Consider the following 15,222-nt stretch of genomic DNA (forward strand, 5'->3'; position numbering starts at 1 on the left):
ACAAAGGAGAATACAGTTTTAACCATTTTTCCCAAAAATATCTTTAGATTTTTAGCTTAAAAGTGCCAGCTTAGCTTAAGTGACCCTTGATCATTACTGAACCATAACAGCGCTACTGAGCTCTAAATATTTTGGGCCCTCTGCAGTCTAGTGGTTGGACTGAACAGGATTAAACTGATTAGTCAGTTTACAGTATGTTCAACTCAGATTCTGTGAGCTGTCAGCTCTGACAGTACTAATCCTGAACCAAACTTCTATTTAATGTTTTAAGAAAAGCTTTGCAAAAGCAACACATCTGTTAATAAAAAAAAGTTTGTTACAGGTGTTTTTGTGCACTTTACACTTACACTTAACCTGTTCCTATTTAAATCCACACATATAAGCTTCCATTTTTTTGTTTACCAATGACTGGTGATTATTTAACTGTTGCTCAAAGGGATCTTTATCCCTATCTGTCCTTTAAGTTGTCAGTTTGGTTGAACCATTGTACAGCATTTTGTTCTCCATGTACAAAATTTGTATAATTTGTTTGCAAGCCCTTCACACAAAATAACATCTATTTGTAAAATTACTTTCTAAGAACTAAAAGTTTGAAAAAACGTTCCAAAATATCGAGTAGTAGGCAGAAGAAAGCTAGTTCTGCATGGATTATATGAAAAGATCAGAGCTTATGCGTTTATTTCCCAATCTCAACCTGATTTATGAACAAGTACTATAGTTAATCTTTTCCTCCTAGTATGTTGAGGCACCTGTGGATAGTTAATCTTTTCCTCCTAGTATGTTGAGGCACCTGTGGAGCCATAGTCCGGATGTGTGAAAGGCTTCAGTTGGTTTGGTAAACTGACAAGCAGAGGCCTCTTCTGGTCTGGCTGTTTGACTCTGGTCCTCCTCCATCCAGTGCAGTAAGGCCTGTTGAACAGAGATCAACATTCATTTGAAGGAAAAATATAAATTCTCTCCCCTTTTACCCCAGGCTTCTTACCTTGTATCTTTCGGCTATTTTGAAGCCGATTGCGACCTGTAGCTTGCGAAGACAGATGGGACAGAAATCCAGGGGCCTACGATCAGACTCCTCCAGGTGGTTGGACCCCTGCATGACGCAGTTCAACCACTGGCAATGCTTTATTCCAAACATATGGCCAATCTCATGGGTCATTGTCTGGAAAGAAATATTCCCCATTAGTGTTTTCTGATAAGCAGTACTGTGTGTGTTTTTATCAGCAGTACTGATAAAACTAAAGGAACTTTCACAAAACCACTCAAAGGTTCATAGTACCAAAAGTGAACGAGTGGGAGAGAATGTTTGTTATAAACCTTGCAGGATCGAAGCAGCAGAGTGCTAGTGATGGGGGGTGTGTAATATCCATCAAACACAGAGTAGTCCCCCTGCTTTGGCCGAAGCGATTTCTTCAGCCTCCCAGCATAATTTCTGCTGTAGAAGTTGTCATCATACCTGGCAAAACTGAAAACACCCATTCCTGCAAACACAAATTAATAAACAACTTGAAGGTATGAAAAACAAAAGCACTCCTGGATTGTATCTGAATCAGTTTAGCACCATCTAGTGGCATCTCAACCACATTACATCATCAGACAGCATTATTAGATAGATAGATAGATAGATAGATAGATAGATAGATAGATAGATAGATAGATAGATAGATAGATAGATAGATAGATAGATAGATAGATCAATTACTGTTGCTATATATATTGATTCTCTTTTGTTTGTCCTGCATGTGTTATGTATTTTAACAGCAGATTTATAGTATGTTGAAGCAAAGTGGAGATCATTACATGTGTTGGCATCTATGTTTAATAATTACATAATAAGAAGCAAACTAACCGACTAGGGCATATTAGACCAAAAAAGTAAAATTACTGTTTTGGCTTTGATAGACGTACTTTGAAGGTATGCACACACCACAAAGGATTACAATGCAGCTTGGTTTCATTTCTGCTGTCTTTAGCGCTTTTACTCAGTACTGGACCATTATAGTTGTCCCCATCCCATCACATGTGGGAAAATAGGTTTTTAAAAATACCTATGTTACTCTTAAATCTTACCCATGCTTAGAGAAGCTTGTCCAAAGACAAAGTTCCAGGATTCTTTTGGATAGAGGTCAATCATTGTGATTCCAACAATACAAAAAGCATCTTTTGGTTTCCTGTTTCCCAGGAAACGTAGCAGGTCACCTACATTTTAAGAAAACACAAAAATAACAAAGCAATCACAATCACAGCGCACAGTCCATTGGAGATCAATGCATTTTTTTAACCTCACCTGCAGATAATATACAATGAAGGCCTCAGAATCTTACCAGTGAGGATCTGAAGGTTGTGTGAGTTACTGTTAACCCTGAAAGAGCACCCTGTTTCAGCCACAGTAACTGCTGGCAGAAACTTGACAGAAAGCCCATAGAAGAAGGCCTGGCAGTATTCTCTAAGCCACTCTACATACTGGTCTGTCTGGGCTCCCACCTCCCCAAAGGAACCTACAAGAAACAGAATTAAGGCCAGCCAGGTACATAACATGCAACATTTTGTGTCCAAAAAACACCTTATAACATACTGTACATGCCTTGTCCATATGAATAAAAATGTAACTTAAATGTTGTTTCTTGCATGTCTCATTATTGGTCATTCAGTAACATCACGTTTATTTTAAGAGATCATGGATCATATATTATTATACTGATATTCAGAAATAGCAATTATGCACATTCTTACATGTTCTCTCCTTTAAAAAATGTCCATCTTATCAGGGCTAATGCTGTGAGAACATTTTCACAAATACACCCACACACTTGACAAGGACTGAGGAATATAGAGGCTCTAGCCGCACTACACACACACAAATATAATCACCTATGGTTTGAATATAAATTGTACTGTGGCTCGCATCTGGGGTCTTGCGGAAAGGATCTCTGTAGAAACTCTCAAAGTCTTGAGGCTCCTCAGGATGAGCAGGGATCCAGTCCGAGTCCGAATGTACTGTGATGGGCTGGAAAAGGGAACCTGGTTTCCCTGGCTGGAATCCTTCCTCCAGAAGATTCCTTTCTTCTTTTGTGTACTTGCTGTAAAGTTTAGCCAAGTCCTGACACTTGGAGACTAAAGCTGTTTGCAGCGTCTCCACAGAGTGCTGGATCACCTTCATCTGATGGACAAAAAATATAATATGCTATATTAAATAATACTCTCTATGCTATATATTGGATATAAATGTTTAAAGGACTAGTGTGTAGGATTTAGTTGCATCTCATCTCCTCACCTCACTTTTGCCTTTCTAGCATGAAGGAGAAACAAGGCCCCATATAGCGCTAGTGCTTAGTTTGTCTGTTCTGAACTATTGTAGAAATATTATGTTTAAACATGGCTCCACAGAAGAGGACTCACTCCCACTATAGATATAAAGGGCTCATTTTAAAGTGACAAAACCAAAAGTTTCTTATTTCCAGGTGATTATAATGAAAACATAGTTGTGCATAATATATTCCATGACTGCCATATTTTGAAAAAGCCCCCCCTGCAGCTCAACAAACTGGTCAAGAGGGCCAGCTCTATCCTATCTATCATTAACACCTCCTCTCAGCCCCTGAGGAGACCTTAAACAGCTCCTTCAGCAACAGACTGCTACTCCCACCAAGTAAGAAGGAGCACTACCACAGGTCCTTCATTCCAACAGCCTCTTCAACACCAGCATGACTTCATGACTATTTCTATGTACTTCTTATTTATGAGTAATTTCTAATCCACCTTGTGTATATGAGCTGCTGTGACAAGTGATCATTAGTCTATCTTATCTTAAATCTAACACACTGGACCTTTAAAGTTTTATAACATAATAGACTTCAGCACAGTGAGAGTATGCAAAATAGACCCCTAGAAATTAGATATATTTGTTTGCTAAATTGCAGTTTAAAGACATGTTCAGAGGATGATGCAGGTGCACACATAGTGTGTAAGTAGGGCTAAAATTCAGGATTTATGCATTTCAGTTACATAGAAAACGTCCATCCATTTGAATTACATAGTTTCAATATAAATCAACTAGTAAAGTAATAAGATCGATGTAACAGTAACTAATAAACTCAATCTGCTTCCACTGCACACTAGTGTAGTTGTATATGAATAAAGCCAATCTTATTACTTGCTTCACATTAAGTTTGTTAGTTAATTCGTATTCAAATGGATGGACATTTTCTATGTAACTGAAATGCACAAGTGCACGATATATTTATTTGAGTGTACATTTTGAAACCTGCCTGTAGAGACTCTCTGTCGCTCTTATTTCACATTCAGTCTCAGCATAAACACGCTGCGACGCTTCTGTTAGACGACACTCTATCAAAAACCGTCTTGTACGACAATATTTCTAAACTTGCAATAAAAGTGCGACAATAATAATACTACTAATAATACTAATAATACTACTACTACTACTACTACTACTACTACTACTACTAATAATAATAATAATAATAATAATAATAATAATAATAATAAAATAATTTCGCCTTGTGTTGACAAGCAGTCCACCACGACGTTAACACCGGAAGCCGGTCGTTTCCTGGTGACGTCAGGTAAACAGAGGGGCGGAGCTCTTCACTCGAGGCGACGTTGACGACGAGAGAAGAAGACGAGCTCGTCACCAAACGACCGGAGCGTGTCGGCTATCCTACCTCGGACAACATTAACATTTAATGTATTTCTTTTAAAAACTTTACTAATTTAGTCTCTCACGGTCGGTCTGGACTGCTGTCAAGTACGGACAACAGTTAACCCACAGTTAACGGCAAGTGGACGGAGGACGAAAGCGGAAGAACTTTCCCTTTAGCATTAGTTAGCTGAAGTAGTTAGCCTGACAAGTAGCTCCTGTAGCGGACTAGCTCGCTAAACCTCCTGGCTGTCATGCCCGGCATCACTCGAGATTTCACTGCGTAAACGAGAGTATCTTATCGTTAGCTCTGTTAGCTTTTCAGACAGCACTTTGTACCAGCAGCCGAGGCGGCGTAGGCAGGGCGGACTGCACTTGGAGCAGTGACAGCTGAAGGTTTTGTGCTTTTTCCCTACGGGCGACCTGTCGTCTCATACATCCTCTTTTTATTCCCCCCCCCCGATCAGATGAGATGAGATGAGAGGGAGCTTGTCGTACTGAGTGTCTGCGAAATGATCGTGGAGCTGTAACACAGCCAAAGCTTTTAATATATCTCAATCCGGCTCTTAAGGGAGTGTCAAGCTTTCTCTTTGCCAAAAAAAAAAAAAAAAGAAGGACGTCCGTCAAGACTGCAGACATGCTGACTGACAGCAGGTAAGACACATTTATGTACCCTCGTTACACGCAGGATTGCATTCAGTAAGCGTCTCATATTGCAGCAATCAAAAAAAAAACAAGATGATATGCTGGACTATTCAATCTGACAATGCAGTATCAACTGTTTAATCTGTATGTAGACCTCAGTGAAGGTATGTTAATCAATGTGTTCTCATAACGGGAGTGCCACATGTCTGATCATGTAACTGTTGCTATTTTTGGTTCCTCTTTATGTTTTCTCTTTCTCATACTCTACCTTTCTCCGCCCAATCTCTCTCTCTCTCTCTCTCTCTCTCTCTTCCTGTGCCTGCATCGTTTATGTCACACTATCTCATTTCACTTTTATGTTCACTCTACTGTCTGTTTTATCTTTTTTTTTCTTTCTTTCCCCACATTGCTGTTTTGCACAGGAAACGACACCGTAGCTGTGACAGTGAGGAGGACCAACAGCTGAGTTCTCAGGCCAAGAGGTCAGGAGGGGGTCCCAGCTTGCTTGTATCGGATTTGGACTCGGAGGTGAGGCTGATTTTAATGTTTACGTTCACCACAGAGAGGTTAAATGTGATTGTGGGATTGAAATCTTCTGCTCAAGTTATTTATCCTGTATCTTTGAAATGATTTAAAAGGCTGTCAACATTTATAGACCGAGTAAGCAACCTGGCATCATGCTTATAAATAACGTGACTCTGCATTGCACATGCATTGCACCACTCTCAGGAAAAGCTCCGAATGTTTTATTTAAAGCCCTCTGCATTCATCCATGAAACCACACTTCTGAGTCCATCTCTGTATTCTCTCTATTTGCAGTCTTCCAGCAATGACAGCAGTAACGGGATCAGTAGTCCGGAGAGAGCAATAGTGGTCAGCACCAGGCCGTGCATACACAGCCAGAACAACCACACCACACAGTACTCGCTCAGCCCAAAGCCTGAAGACTCTGCTAGCTCCTTGCAGCATGGTTTCCATGGCGACAGCAGCAGCAGCGTCTCCTATGACTACATCAACAGAGTCCTGAGGGAGGCGCACTTTAGTAGTCTGCAGACCAGAGGGCGTCCTGGCTCAACATGACCATGACCTCTGACCCCTCTCCTGACCTTTTTGTTCCTCGCCCATCAGTGCTGACACCGCTTGGCACGGTGGCTCCTCCTTGAAAGCCTCCAGCGACACACTCGGGTCAGGGGAGGGGAAAGGGGATGACGTGTGGGGAGGTTTACAGATTTTGGGCACAAAGGCTCGTCCCCACCTCACCATATACCATTTGTCAAGACCATAAGCACATCCGCCTTTCCATGGCCCTGCCACTGTGGTTTTCTGTGCAGTATTGATGTGTACATGTGTCTGTGTGTGTGTGTGTATGTGTGTATGCAGCGCGCGCGTGTGTACGTGTACGCACCCTATGCACTTTATAAAGAGTTATCATTCTCTTTACATGCGTGCGTTGATGCGTGGACATTTTTCATTGGTGCTAATCACAAGAAAAGTGTGATGATCCAAAGTGCTTGCAAAACTAAATAAAGCTAAGCACTTTACTCAATAACTCCTCATTTTGTTTACTCTCGAGTGGGGAGGTCAGTCGCATGTTTGCATCCGTGGAGTGGGGAGTTGTAGTGATCCCATTCACAAAGAGGCCAATGGATTTGTTTTCTCTCACCAAAGTTTAGTGTAGTTGCAGTTATTTTACTATCTAAATGAATCCATAATGTTTTGGTGTGGCAGGTCACTGGGTTCAAGGTAATGGAACATGCATTCCTCATGAGCCTCACCACCAAAATCCAACCTCAGATTAGACCCTGGCTAATTATAGAGCTGTGAGAGCACTGGAGTCTGCAGCTCGGGCAGAGGCACACTCACCACAGTGTTTCCAACAGCCTCAAGAAACAGCTCTCAGTTTGTAACCATGCGTTTACTTCTTTAACATTTTACACATCATGTGTGTTGTAAGCCTGTCAGCCATACTTGGTTTTTGTATGGTTTAATATGACCAGCACACTGTGTTGCAAATAAAATGAGAGCTGTGAAAGTGATTCATATTTTATGTAATTTTCCAAATCATTTGACATTGAAATAAAGCGTTGCTGAAAGTCATGTCACTGGTGCCACTTCAACTACTGTGTAAATACAAGACTCGTTTATGTAGTAGTTGGTGCTGTAGCAAAAAGTACAGCATGTTTTATTGTTCTCCAGCATGTGCAACAGCATAGCTTGTGTTCACTGAAACAAAATACATCAGTAGTGTTCATTGTACGCATCGGTAGGCTGGATTACCGTCTGGGCTTGTAGTTTGTGCTACATTCCAAAGTCTTCAACACCACGGTACAGAATGTAATCGAAATAATGGTGAGATAATGAAGGTAATCTGTTTTTTATTTGGTTACACGAGCAACCGTTCGTGAAGTCACAGATATTTGCGTTATGCTGATTGCAGATGTTTTATCACACGTTGATTATACACACAGAATATGACGATTATGAATTCTTCCGTTAGTTCTCCAAACAGTTTTTTTTAATCATAGACATGCACTCTACAAACACTCTCATTGGTCTGTTTTCATCGATACGGAGTAGACTTAATAAATAATTTGTAAACTAACACTCAGATAACATTTACTGTACATTGACATAATAGTTTAGTACCAAAAAATATGGAAGACAACTCTCATTTGTAGGTTTATGAGTCCTTAAGAAAAAAAAAAGCAACAGTAGTGCAAATTACAGATTGAGGGGTTCTTCCCTCGGAGGTGTAGGGCGTGCTGCAGAGGCGTCAGAGTTGTTTCAGTTAGCTAAAAGGGAATCCTGAGAAAGCAACTGTCAATAATCTGTAATTCAAGACAACCATTCTTGGTAAAACACTTCAGAAATTAGGCCAACAAACGGAAAAACAGCTCACAGACCAGCCCTCACGTGGGAGAGTCGAGAGGTTTCACGTACCATCGGTGGATTGCACTCGTCTATGATCTTGGGCTCTTTGCCCAGTCTGCTCATTGAATGCTTCTAAAGGAGGCACCATACACACGAGAACATAAAACCCAAACATGATGTGAATCTTCTGTCTATATAGTGTCTAGTTATAACCTTACAGGTGATATTTGTTTATAAAAATTAAATAGATTTTCTGAAAGGATATACATGATGACATCATTGGTTTAACTCTAACAGTTCCAGCTGTCAAAAGTTGAGAAATGAGAAGGCCGACACTGGTTGGCTGCTGTCAGATGCAACTGATTTGCAAATCGAAGGAGCATCATCACTGGTTTTACTGGTTTGACCAATACTGTTATGCACGGCTGGATTCTCCCTTAGGCCGTCGTCCGTCGTGTCTGTCTCCGTTTGGGACGTGTCTCTTTCACACAGGGGCCTCCCTTTGGTCACCAGCTCCATACCGCTGAACAGGGACAGTCTGCTCAGACAGGGATGGAGCTCAGCTGGCGGAGAAGAGCACCCGTCTGTGTTAACATCCGATTCTTCAGCCACCAATTCAGCCTCGGCGGTCCTGACTGGCTCCACCTGGTTTTGCGGTAACTCCTGCTGAGTGGGAGACGGTTTCTCCTCATCGCTGTCATTCAACAGCTCCCCTGAGGAGTCGCTCTGGGCCAAGGCCTGATCAGAAGTGGATGATGGGTGATTTTGTGGTTGTGTGACGCCTGTGGATGAGATGTCAGGCTGATAATGGTTGAGGCTGGTGTCAGCAGAATGGGTCGGTAGTAACGGGTCTGAGTATGTAGATGTGGGAAGCTGATTAGCTATTGCCTGTTGGCTGCTGTTTACTGAATCCTGCCTGGGAGCTTGTGGAGATCCACCCATCAGAGCCTCAAACTGTCTCAGGATCTGGTGAAGGTAGATAAGAACACAAACATACACCCTCGTTTAGAGGATTATCTAGCTCGGTCCTATCAGGTTTCGCCATGCGTAGCTTTCTCTTTATGTCTCTCTTACCTTGGTGGCTTTGTTGGCCACAGGTCCCGGGGCCCCATCGCTCAGCTGACGAAGCCTTCGTTGTGTAGCTCCAAACATTTGTTCCAGAGAGAGGAGGTCAGAGGTCAGGAGGCATGACACAGCACACAGTGCCCGCTGCAGGATTGGATGAAAACATAGATATGTATGTTAAGGGTTGCACAGTATTATAAAGAAAACGTGGATCTTAGTGAATCATAAACATTGTTACCATCTTAACAGTGTTTGAGGGATCTTGAAGCTTGCTTGAGAGCAACTCCAGCACGACCTCACAGTTGAGAATGGAGCACCTGAGAGATTAAACAAGAAATCAGAAATCAGGCCACAAAAGAATTCACAAATATATTTGATAAAGGGGGAATTCTTCAATACAGCAGTCTGATTTTAGATGTACTGACTCTTTGATGAAGTGCTGACTCTCCTCTCTAGACAGGAAAACTTTAGACCCTTCAGTCAGTCGGCTGATGAGTGCCATCTCCTGGCCACAGTCCCCCAACTGCAAGGCTTCCACCCTGGACACCAAACAGTGTATGAGTGTATGACGTGGAGAAAGTGAGATAAGTGGGGTTCACCTTGTGCTAAAGCAGCCACTCACCGTTCTGATAGGTCCCCACTGCTCTCTCTACTGGCCCCTGATTGGCTCCCGGTACCGGCTGACTTGTTGTCCACAGAGGCCCTGCTGTTAGCCGCGATATCCTGAGAGGAATTGTGAGAGGAGCTGTTGCCACTGTCAGTCTCTTCCCAGCCACCTCCTACCTGCCCTGGGCAGCGCTGGGTCAACGCTGTGATGAAGACCACCAAGTGTCAAAGTGAGCATTGTAACACCGAGCCTTCTATTTTAGAAACATAAGCCCATGTTTCCAATCACACCAGCTATATCTCACCCTTTGGCCTACGAGCAGGCAGGTTATATGCACACGCAGGCACCGCGACCTCTATGGGCGCGGACGGCGCAACTACGGCCCGGTAATGGTTGTCATGGAGACGGATGCCCTGGTGTTCAGTTGGGGGTAGGACAGCACTGGCCACTACCTCTGCAGCTTTCTGGATTTTATCCAGCAGTGAGTCACTGCCTACTGGGAGGCACAGGTAGAGACATAGAATTACAGAAATATACACACAGGATAATCTTAATTGGATTTATGTGCAGTAAATGTGTGTGTGTGTGCGTGTAGTGGTGTGTCACTCACCTGTCCCCTGCTTCCCTGGACTGTATCCAAAGCCCTGCATTCCTGACCTGTGGGAAGTTCCTGAGCCCATACCTGGACAGAAAGACAGCTATTGTGCTCAGTTCACAAAACACAAAAGGACCTTATGTAACCGTAAAATTCATTAAGCTCCTTACAGACACTCACGCTCTCTCTGATATGTCAGATGACAGCAGAGCTCCACATCTATAACCCCAGTGCTATGTGACAGTGTAATTATTGATGCGTGTGGACTATGGTCCTTATCTTTATTAAATGAAGTGCTTGTTACTCACCCATTGTTGGGGGGGCCAGGTTGAGCGGGGAGACGCCTCTTTTGATCAAAATTGTATCTGTGAAAAGCAACCTGGCCACTTCCTGCAAACAGAAGGAGCATTAATTAAGTGTGTTTGCCTAGCGGTTATAGGTTATATGACAAATTATTAAATATATGCAATGGCGTCTCACCTGTGCTGTATTTCTAACTTTCTGGTACAACGCTGTGCCATGGATAGGATCAGGAGGGCCGCTATAAACTTCATAAAACAAAAGAGACCAACAGCAAGTGAATATTCAGGTGACGGAGAGTGGGATGAGAGAGTGAAACGTAGCTAAAAGCACAATGTCTAACCTGATGCTTGCTGGATGAAGGTGGAGTTCCTTCGAAGCTCTGTGAGAAAATGGTTCGAGCCATGGCCGCAAAGATGGACAAAGATCTTCAGTACCTGAAACAGCAGATGCATGAACGGAGCTTTGAGTTAAACTCAAAAGAACATAGCTGATATTTAAAAACATAATCATTTATATAGAAACTTCAATAAAAACACTGTTCCTACCTTGAGTTTGACATTACAGGACTCCACCTGCAGCCTCTCCAGGAGATACTCTAACAAACACTGACCGCAACCTGAAGACTCATGGGAGATTTCTACAGTGTGACGATGGTTAAGGAGAAGATGAGACAAGATAGACTTTATTGATCCCACGCTGGGAAAAATTCACTTGTTACAGCAGCTCAAAATATACAAGGTGGAGAAGAAGAACACTTAATAGGTGCACCCTGGTGGCTCAAATGGTGTATTGGTACAAAAAGCTGAGTCCTTCCTGCAGCAACCCGGTTTCAACTCCGACCTGTGGTCCTTTGCTCTGGGTCATTCCCCGTCTTTCTCCCTGCTTTCTGGTCTGTCTTCAGCTGTCAGCTCTCACAACATGTCTATTAGCAAAGTGTAGCAGACCAAGTAAAAACAATACACATCATTAAAAAAGCTGATCTGTCACTGAGTTTTGCTATGTTACACATCACTGAGCAATACACTGGAACCTTTTGAGACACAATTTCAAAGTAAACCCTTACATCTCCTCTTAATAAGCTTTAAACTGATTATAGATTATTGATGACATTTTGAACCGTACAGCAGCTACAAGCTAAGTCAATTTCTTTGCATGTGTCATGTGAGCCGCAGATCACATGTATATAATCTGTAGTTAAACCTTTGCAAATGGTCCAGAATGCCGCAGCGCGACTGGTTTTCAATCAACCTAAAAGGTCACATGTCACCCCGCTCTTCAGCGACCTGCACTGGCTGCCTGTAGCTGCCAGAATTAAACACAAAGCTCTGACGCTAGCCTACAAAACCACCTCAGGATCTGCCCCTGCCTATCTCAGCGTCTTACTAAAGGCTCACGTCCCGACCAGGGCGTTACGCTCCGCTCATACAAACCGTCTAGTTGTACCCTCGCCTCTCGCAAAGCGAGGTCACTCTAAACTCTTCTCTGTGGTCGTCCCCAAATGGTGGAATGACCTACCAACGGCTACTAGAACAGCAACATCCTTTTCGACCTTTAAAAAACTTGTAAAAACCTTTCTGTTTAGAGAATGCTTCCCTGCCTAACAAAACTAACAAAAACTAACAACTACTCTGTGCTCCTTTACACCTTTCTCAGCTTATGTCCTCCTCTGTAAGTCGCTTTGGATAAAAGCGTCTGCTAAATGTAATGTAATGTAATGTAATGTAGTTAGTTAGTAGTGGAGCTGCTGGCTGTCAAAGGATACTTCCGATCTCTTGGAAAAGGTAGCCAGGACAGGGGTTTTCATCATCTGCTGTAGCCTTCATCAGAGTCGGGACCTTTAGTTGGTGAGAAACACAGTGTTAAAATAAAGCATATTTCTAAATGACAAGGTCAAAGGTGACAGTGAGAGCCCACAAACCATGTGATCATAACCCACCCTGTGTAAACATATGACAGAAACACAAAGCTGGCATGAATCCAGAGTCTTGATACGAGCTTAATACCAACCAAACAGGCAGTTATACAAGTGTTATATATCCATCTGCTGCTTTTAGACTTCTACTAAACAAGCTGTGACGTCAGCTGACACATGCCATGACATGTAATCAGCTACCAGGTGTGTTTCTGTTAGCTAGCAGGCTGCTAGCAGTGGCTAGTGGTGGCACAAGTTAACTGCTTCAAACAGACACGTACACAGTACGCCGTGTCCGCCACGGTCTGCTCAGCTGTCAACAGTTTTCACAACTATTCATGAGTTTAAACATGACTTACTTTCTGAAGAAAAGCCAGTCGTTCCATGAATGTTGCCATGATTTAGCAGTCCTGGCTGCGGGTTACTCATCTTCCTCCTGTGGGTACGAGGGGAAGGCGGGGGCTCGAGGTGACAGCTGGCCAATCACGGAACGAGCAAGCAGCGATCCTGACGTCTTATTGGTGTTCTGGTCGCGCCTGTGGGACGAAAACTAGCCAATCAAATCCAGGGAAGCGAGAGCTGACTTTTTGATTGACAGGGAAGCGAGCGAATCACATTGCTGAATACGCTGCCCTACGTTTCCTTGATGACAGACAGGGTCAGCAATATGGCGTTGTCCACGGGTGACAGAGATGCTTCGTCTGCCGCTTGATGTTTATTTTTATATTTAACACGTTTAACAAAGTGTGACACAGCGTGAGTTATCACCTGAAGGAGCTCTGTTAAACGCCTGCACAGCAGACATGTCTGGGTCAAATGTTTGGAGTCGCAGTCGAGAGAAGATGAGACTTTTCCCTGAACTGTTTGCTCAGTGTTCAGGAGAGGTGAGCACGGATAAAGAAGCATGTAAACATACCATAACAACCTCTGATCGCCATCATTCAGCTGGTAAACATTTATTATGCAGCTCATTAATCCTGCACTCACATTTATTAATGTTATGGTGCTGTGACAAGTGGATTTCCACTGTGAGATCAATAAAGTTGATCTTATTTATATACTTACTATTTATACAGAGTGCAGGTTACAACAACATACCAGTTATGAAATTATGAGGCTCTTGGTTTTATGTATGTATGTTTTAAATTTGATTGAATGTTTATCAGTATATTCAGGCTAGGGTTTAGCTTTTGGTGTCATTATTCAATACAGGATTGTTTGCACATTAAAACACAGTGATATGAATATGATGAAAATAAATAGATTAACAGGATAAAGGTTGTAGAATTAGTAAAAAAAAAAACAACAGCTTGTGATTTACTCAGTCACCCACTATTCTGGATGAATGGTTAAAGATACATATATTAATATTTTCCCTTGTCTAACATCATCTTCTGTGTGGTTCAGGCAGCAGTGTATGGGAAGTGTGTGGCAGCTACCACAACAGGCAGACAGGAGCTGAAGAAGGACCTGTGTGCCAAGGAATTTGAAGCACTGAAGACCTGCTTCATAAATGCAGTAAGTGACAAAGTCAGCAATCCTCCTTCTGGTCTTATCTTGTGGTGATGGATAGTGATCCTTTAAAGGTTGTTTTTTTATTTTTTATTACAGGCCAAGAAAAAAGCCAGATGAATGGAAACCGTCCCGGCTTTGTTGGAGTGGGCCGACCTCAACTGTCAAACTGTTCAGTGCTGTGGGAGAAGACATGAAGTGTTGACTTGTAGCACTGGAAGCTCATTATTTATCTTGATGATAAGTTGGAACTGTAAATGAACTGAATGTCTCGTCTTTTTTTTGTATGTCTTTTTGAAATGGAGCCATGTAGTACTCATACAGATTTCTGTAATATAAAGTGGTGACTAAAACATGCTGATATTATCTGTCCTTATTCTCTGTACATAGACCAACAGTACATAGCAAAATGTACAGAAATACAATGCACATAGAAAAATAGCATCTTGTACAAAGGAAAGATCCAGCGTGTGTCAAAGTGCTAACAGATTCCCCAGCCTGAGCCTGATTCTGGGTAACGACATGAGGCTGCTCAGCGTCAGAGGCTTGCTGAAGGTGAGCTCTTATATGTCAAGAAGTCTCCTCTGTTGCTCTTCCTGCTCCTTGATCACCTGCAGTAGCACGGCATGGTCGAGCTGGACTTCTACATGGCAAAGATGTTGAATTAAAATAGGTCAAGATATAGGTTGTAGCCTTAAACGTAAACGGGAATGGGCAGCTATAGACAAACTATTTTAGGAGGCAAGGTGAGTGGGTTTCTACACTGGCACATAATTTAGTTATATGGTAAAAATGCAAATTAATATACATACTGTACATGTATGTAAATATCTATTAACTGATAAAAGGCTCAGTCCGTAGAACATTATGTGTATACACACCTGCCAGTTGTTTCTGGTGCTTGTGTTGCTCTTCTATGACAGCCAATAGTTTCTCGTGCTGGTCAGGAAGTCTCCTCTGTTGCTCTTGCTGCTCCTTGATCACCTGCAGCAGCACGGCATGGTCGAATTGGACTTCTACATGGCAAAGATGTTGAATTAAAATAGGTCAAGAAG

General features: G+C 42.5%; 4 protein-coding genes across 7 annotated transcripts; 2 read left to right on the top strand and 2 right to left on the bottom strand.

Annotated features, from left to right (window-relative positions):
- Positions 1 to 397: 397 nt before the first annotated feature.
- amz2 (archaelysin family metallopeptidase 2) lies at positions 398 to 4,418 on the bottom strand. Of its 3 annotated transcripts, none has more exons than XM_027289211.1 (8): positions 4,266 to 4,418; positions 2,869 to 3,157; positions 2,322 to 2,495; positions 2,068 to 2,196; positions 1,315 to 1,478; positions 983 to 1,159; positions 791 to 909; positions 398 to 749 (listed from the first exon to the last, which is right to left on the bottom strand). In XM_027289211.1, exons 2-8 carry the CDS (start codon positions 3,155 to 3,157, stop codon positions 719 to 721), a joined length of 1,083 nt encoding a protein of 360 aa, XP_027145012.1. In that variant the 5' UTR covers positions 4,266 to 4,418; the 3' UTR covers positions 398 to 718. The 3 variants fall into 3 exon arrangements, with proteins under 3 accessions (XP_027145012.1, XP_027145014.1, XP_027145013.1); XM_027289213.1 differs by having other exon boundaries at positions 4,252 to 4,418; XM_027289212.1 differs by lacking the exon at positions 4,266 to 4,418 and adding an exon at positions 3,272 to 3,636.
- A 136-nt stretch (positions 4,419 to 4,554) lies between these two features.
- si:dkey-21c1.1 (protein FAM104A-like) lies at positions 4,555 to 7,399 on the top strand. The gene is made up of 3 exons (XM_010736312.3): positions 4,555 to 5,311; positions 5,725 to 5,830; positions 6,122 to 7,399. Exons 1-3 carry the CDS (start codon positions 5,295 to 5,297, stop codon positions 6,380 to 6,382), a joined length of 384 nt encoding a protein of 127 aa, XP_010734614.1. The 5' UTR covers positions 4,555 to 5,294; the 3' UTR covers positions 6,383 to 7,399.
- tepsin (TEPSIN adaptor related protein complex 4 accessory protein) lies at positions 6,425 to 13,165 on the bottom strand. Of its 2 annotated transcripts, none has more exons than XM_010736325.3 (13): positions 13,015 to 13,165; positions 12,506 to 12,578; positions 11,289 to 11,380; positions 11,084 to 11,177; positions 10,921 to 10,988; positions 10,749 to 10,830; positions 10,456 to 10,527; positions 10,150 to 10,338; positions 9,861 to 10,047; positions 9,664 to 9,777; positions 9,477 to 9,555; positions 9,248 to 9,382; positions 6,425 to 9,139 (listed from the first exon to the last, which is right to left on the bottom strand). In XM_010736325.3, exons 1-13 carry the CDS (start codon positions 13,051 to 13,053, stop codon positions 8,480 to 8,482), a joined length of 1,884 nt encoding a protein of 627 aa, XP_010734627.3. In that variant the 5' UTR covers positions 13,054 to 13,165; the 3' UTR covers positions 6,425 to 8,479. The 2 variants fall into 2 exon arrangements, with proteins under 2 accessions (XP_010734627.3, XP_019117794.2); XM_019262249.2 differs by having other exon boundaries at positions 10,150 to 10,341.
- A 151-nt stretch (positions 13,166 to 13,316) lies between these two features.
- ndufaf8 (NADH:ubiquinone oxidoreductase complex assembly factor 8) lies at positions 13,317 to 14,522 on the top strand. The gene is made up of 3 exons (XM_019261710.2): positions 13,317 to 13,539; positions 14,063 to 14,173; positions 14,267 to 14,522. The coding sequence occupies exons 1-3, from the start codon at positions 13,459 to 13,461 to the stop codon at positions 14,285 to 14,287; spliced, it is 213 nt and encodes a 70-aa protein (XP_019117255.1). The 5' UTR covers positions 13,317 to 13,458; the 3' UTR covers positions 14,288 to 14,522.
- Positions 14,523 to 15,222: the final 700 nt, after the last annotated feature.

This window comes from Larimichthys crocea, chromosome XVI (assembly GCF_000972845.2).
Source record: "Larimichthys crocea isolate SSNF chromosome XVI, L_crocea_2.0, whole genome shotgun sequence".
In the NCBI taxonomy this organism is placed as follows: domain Eukaryota; kingdom Metazoa; phylum Chordata; class Actinopteri; family Sciaenidae; genus Larimichthys; species Larimichthys crocea.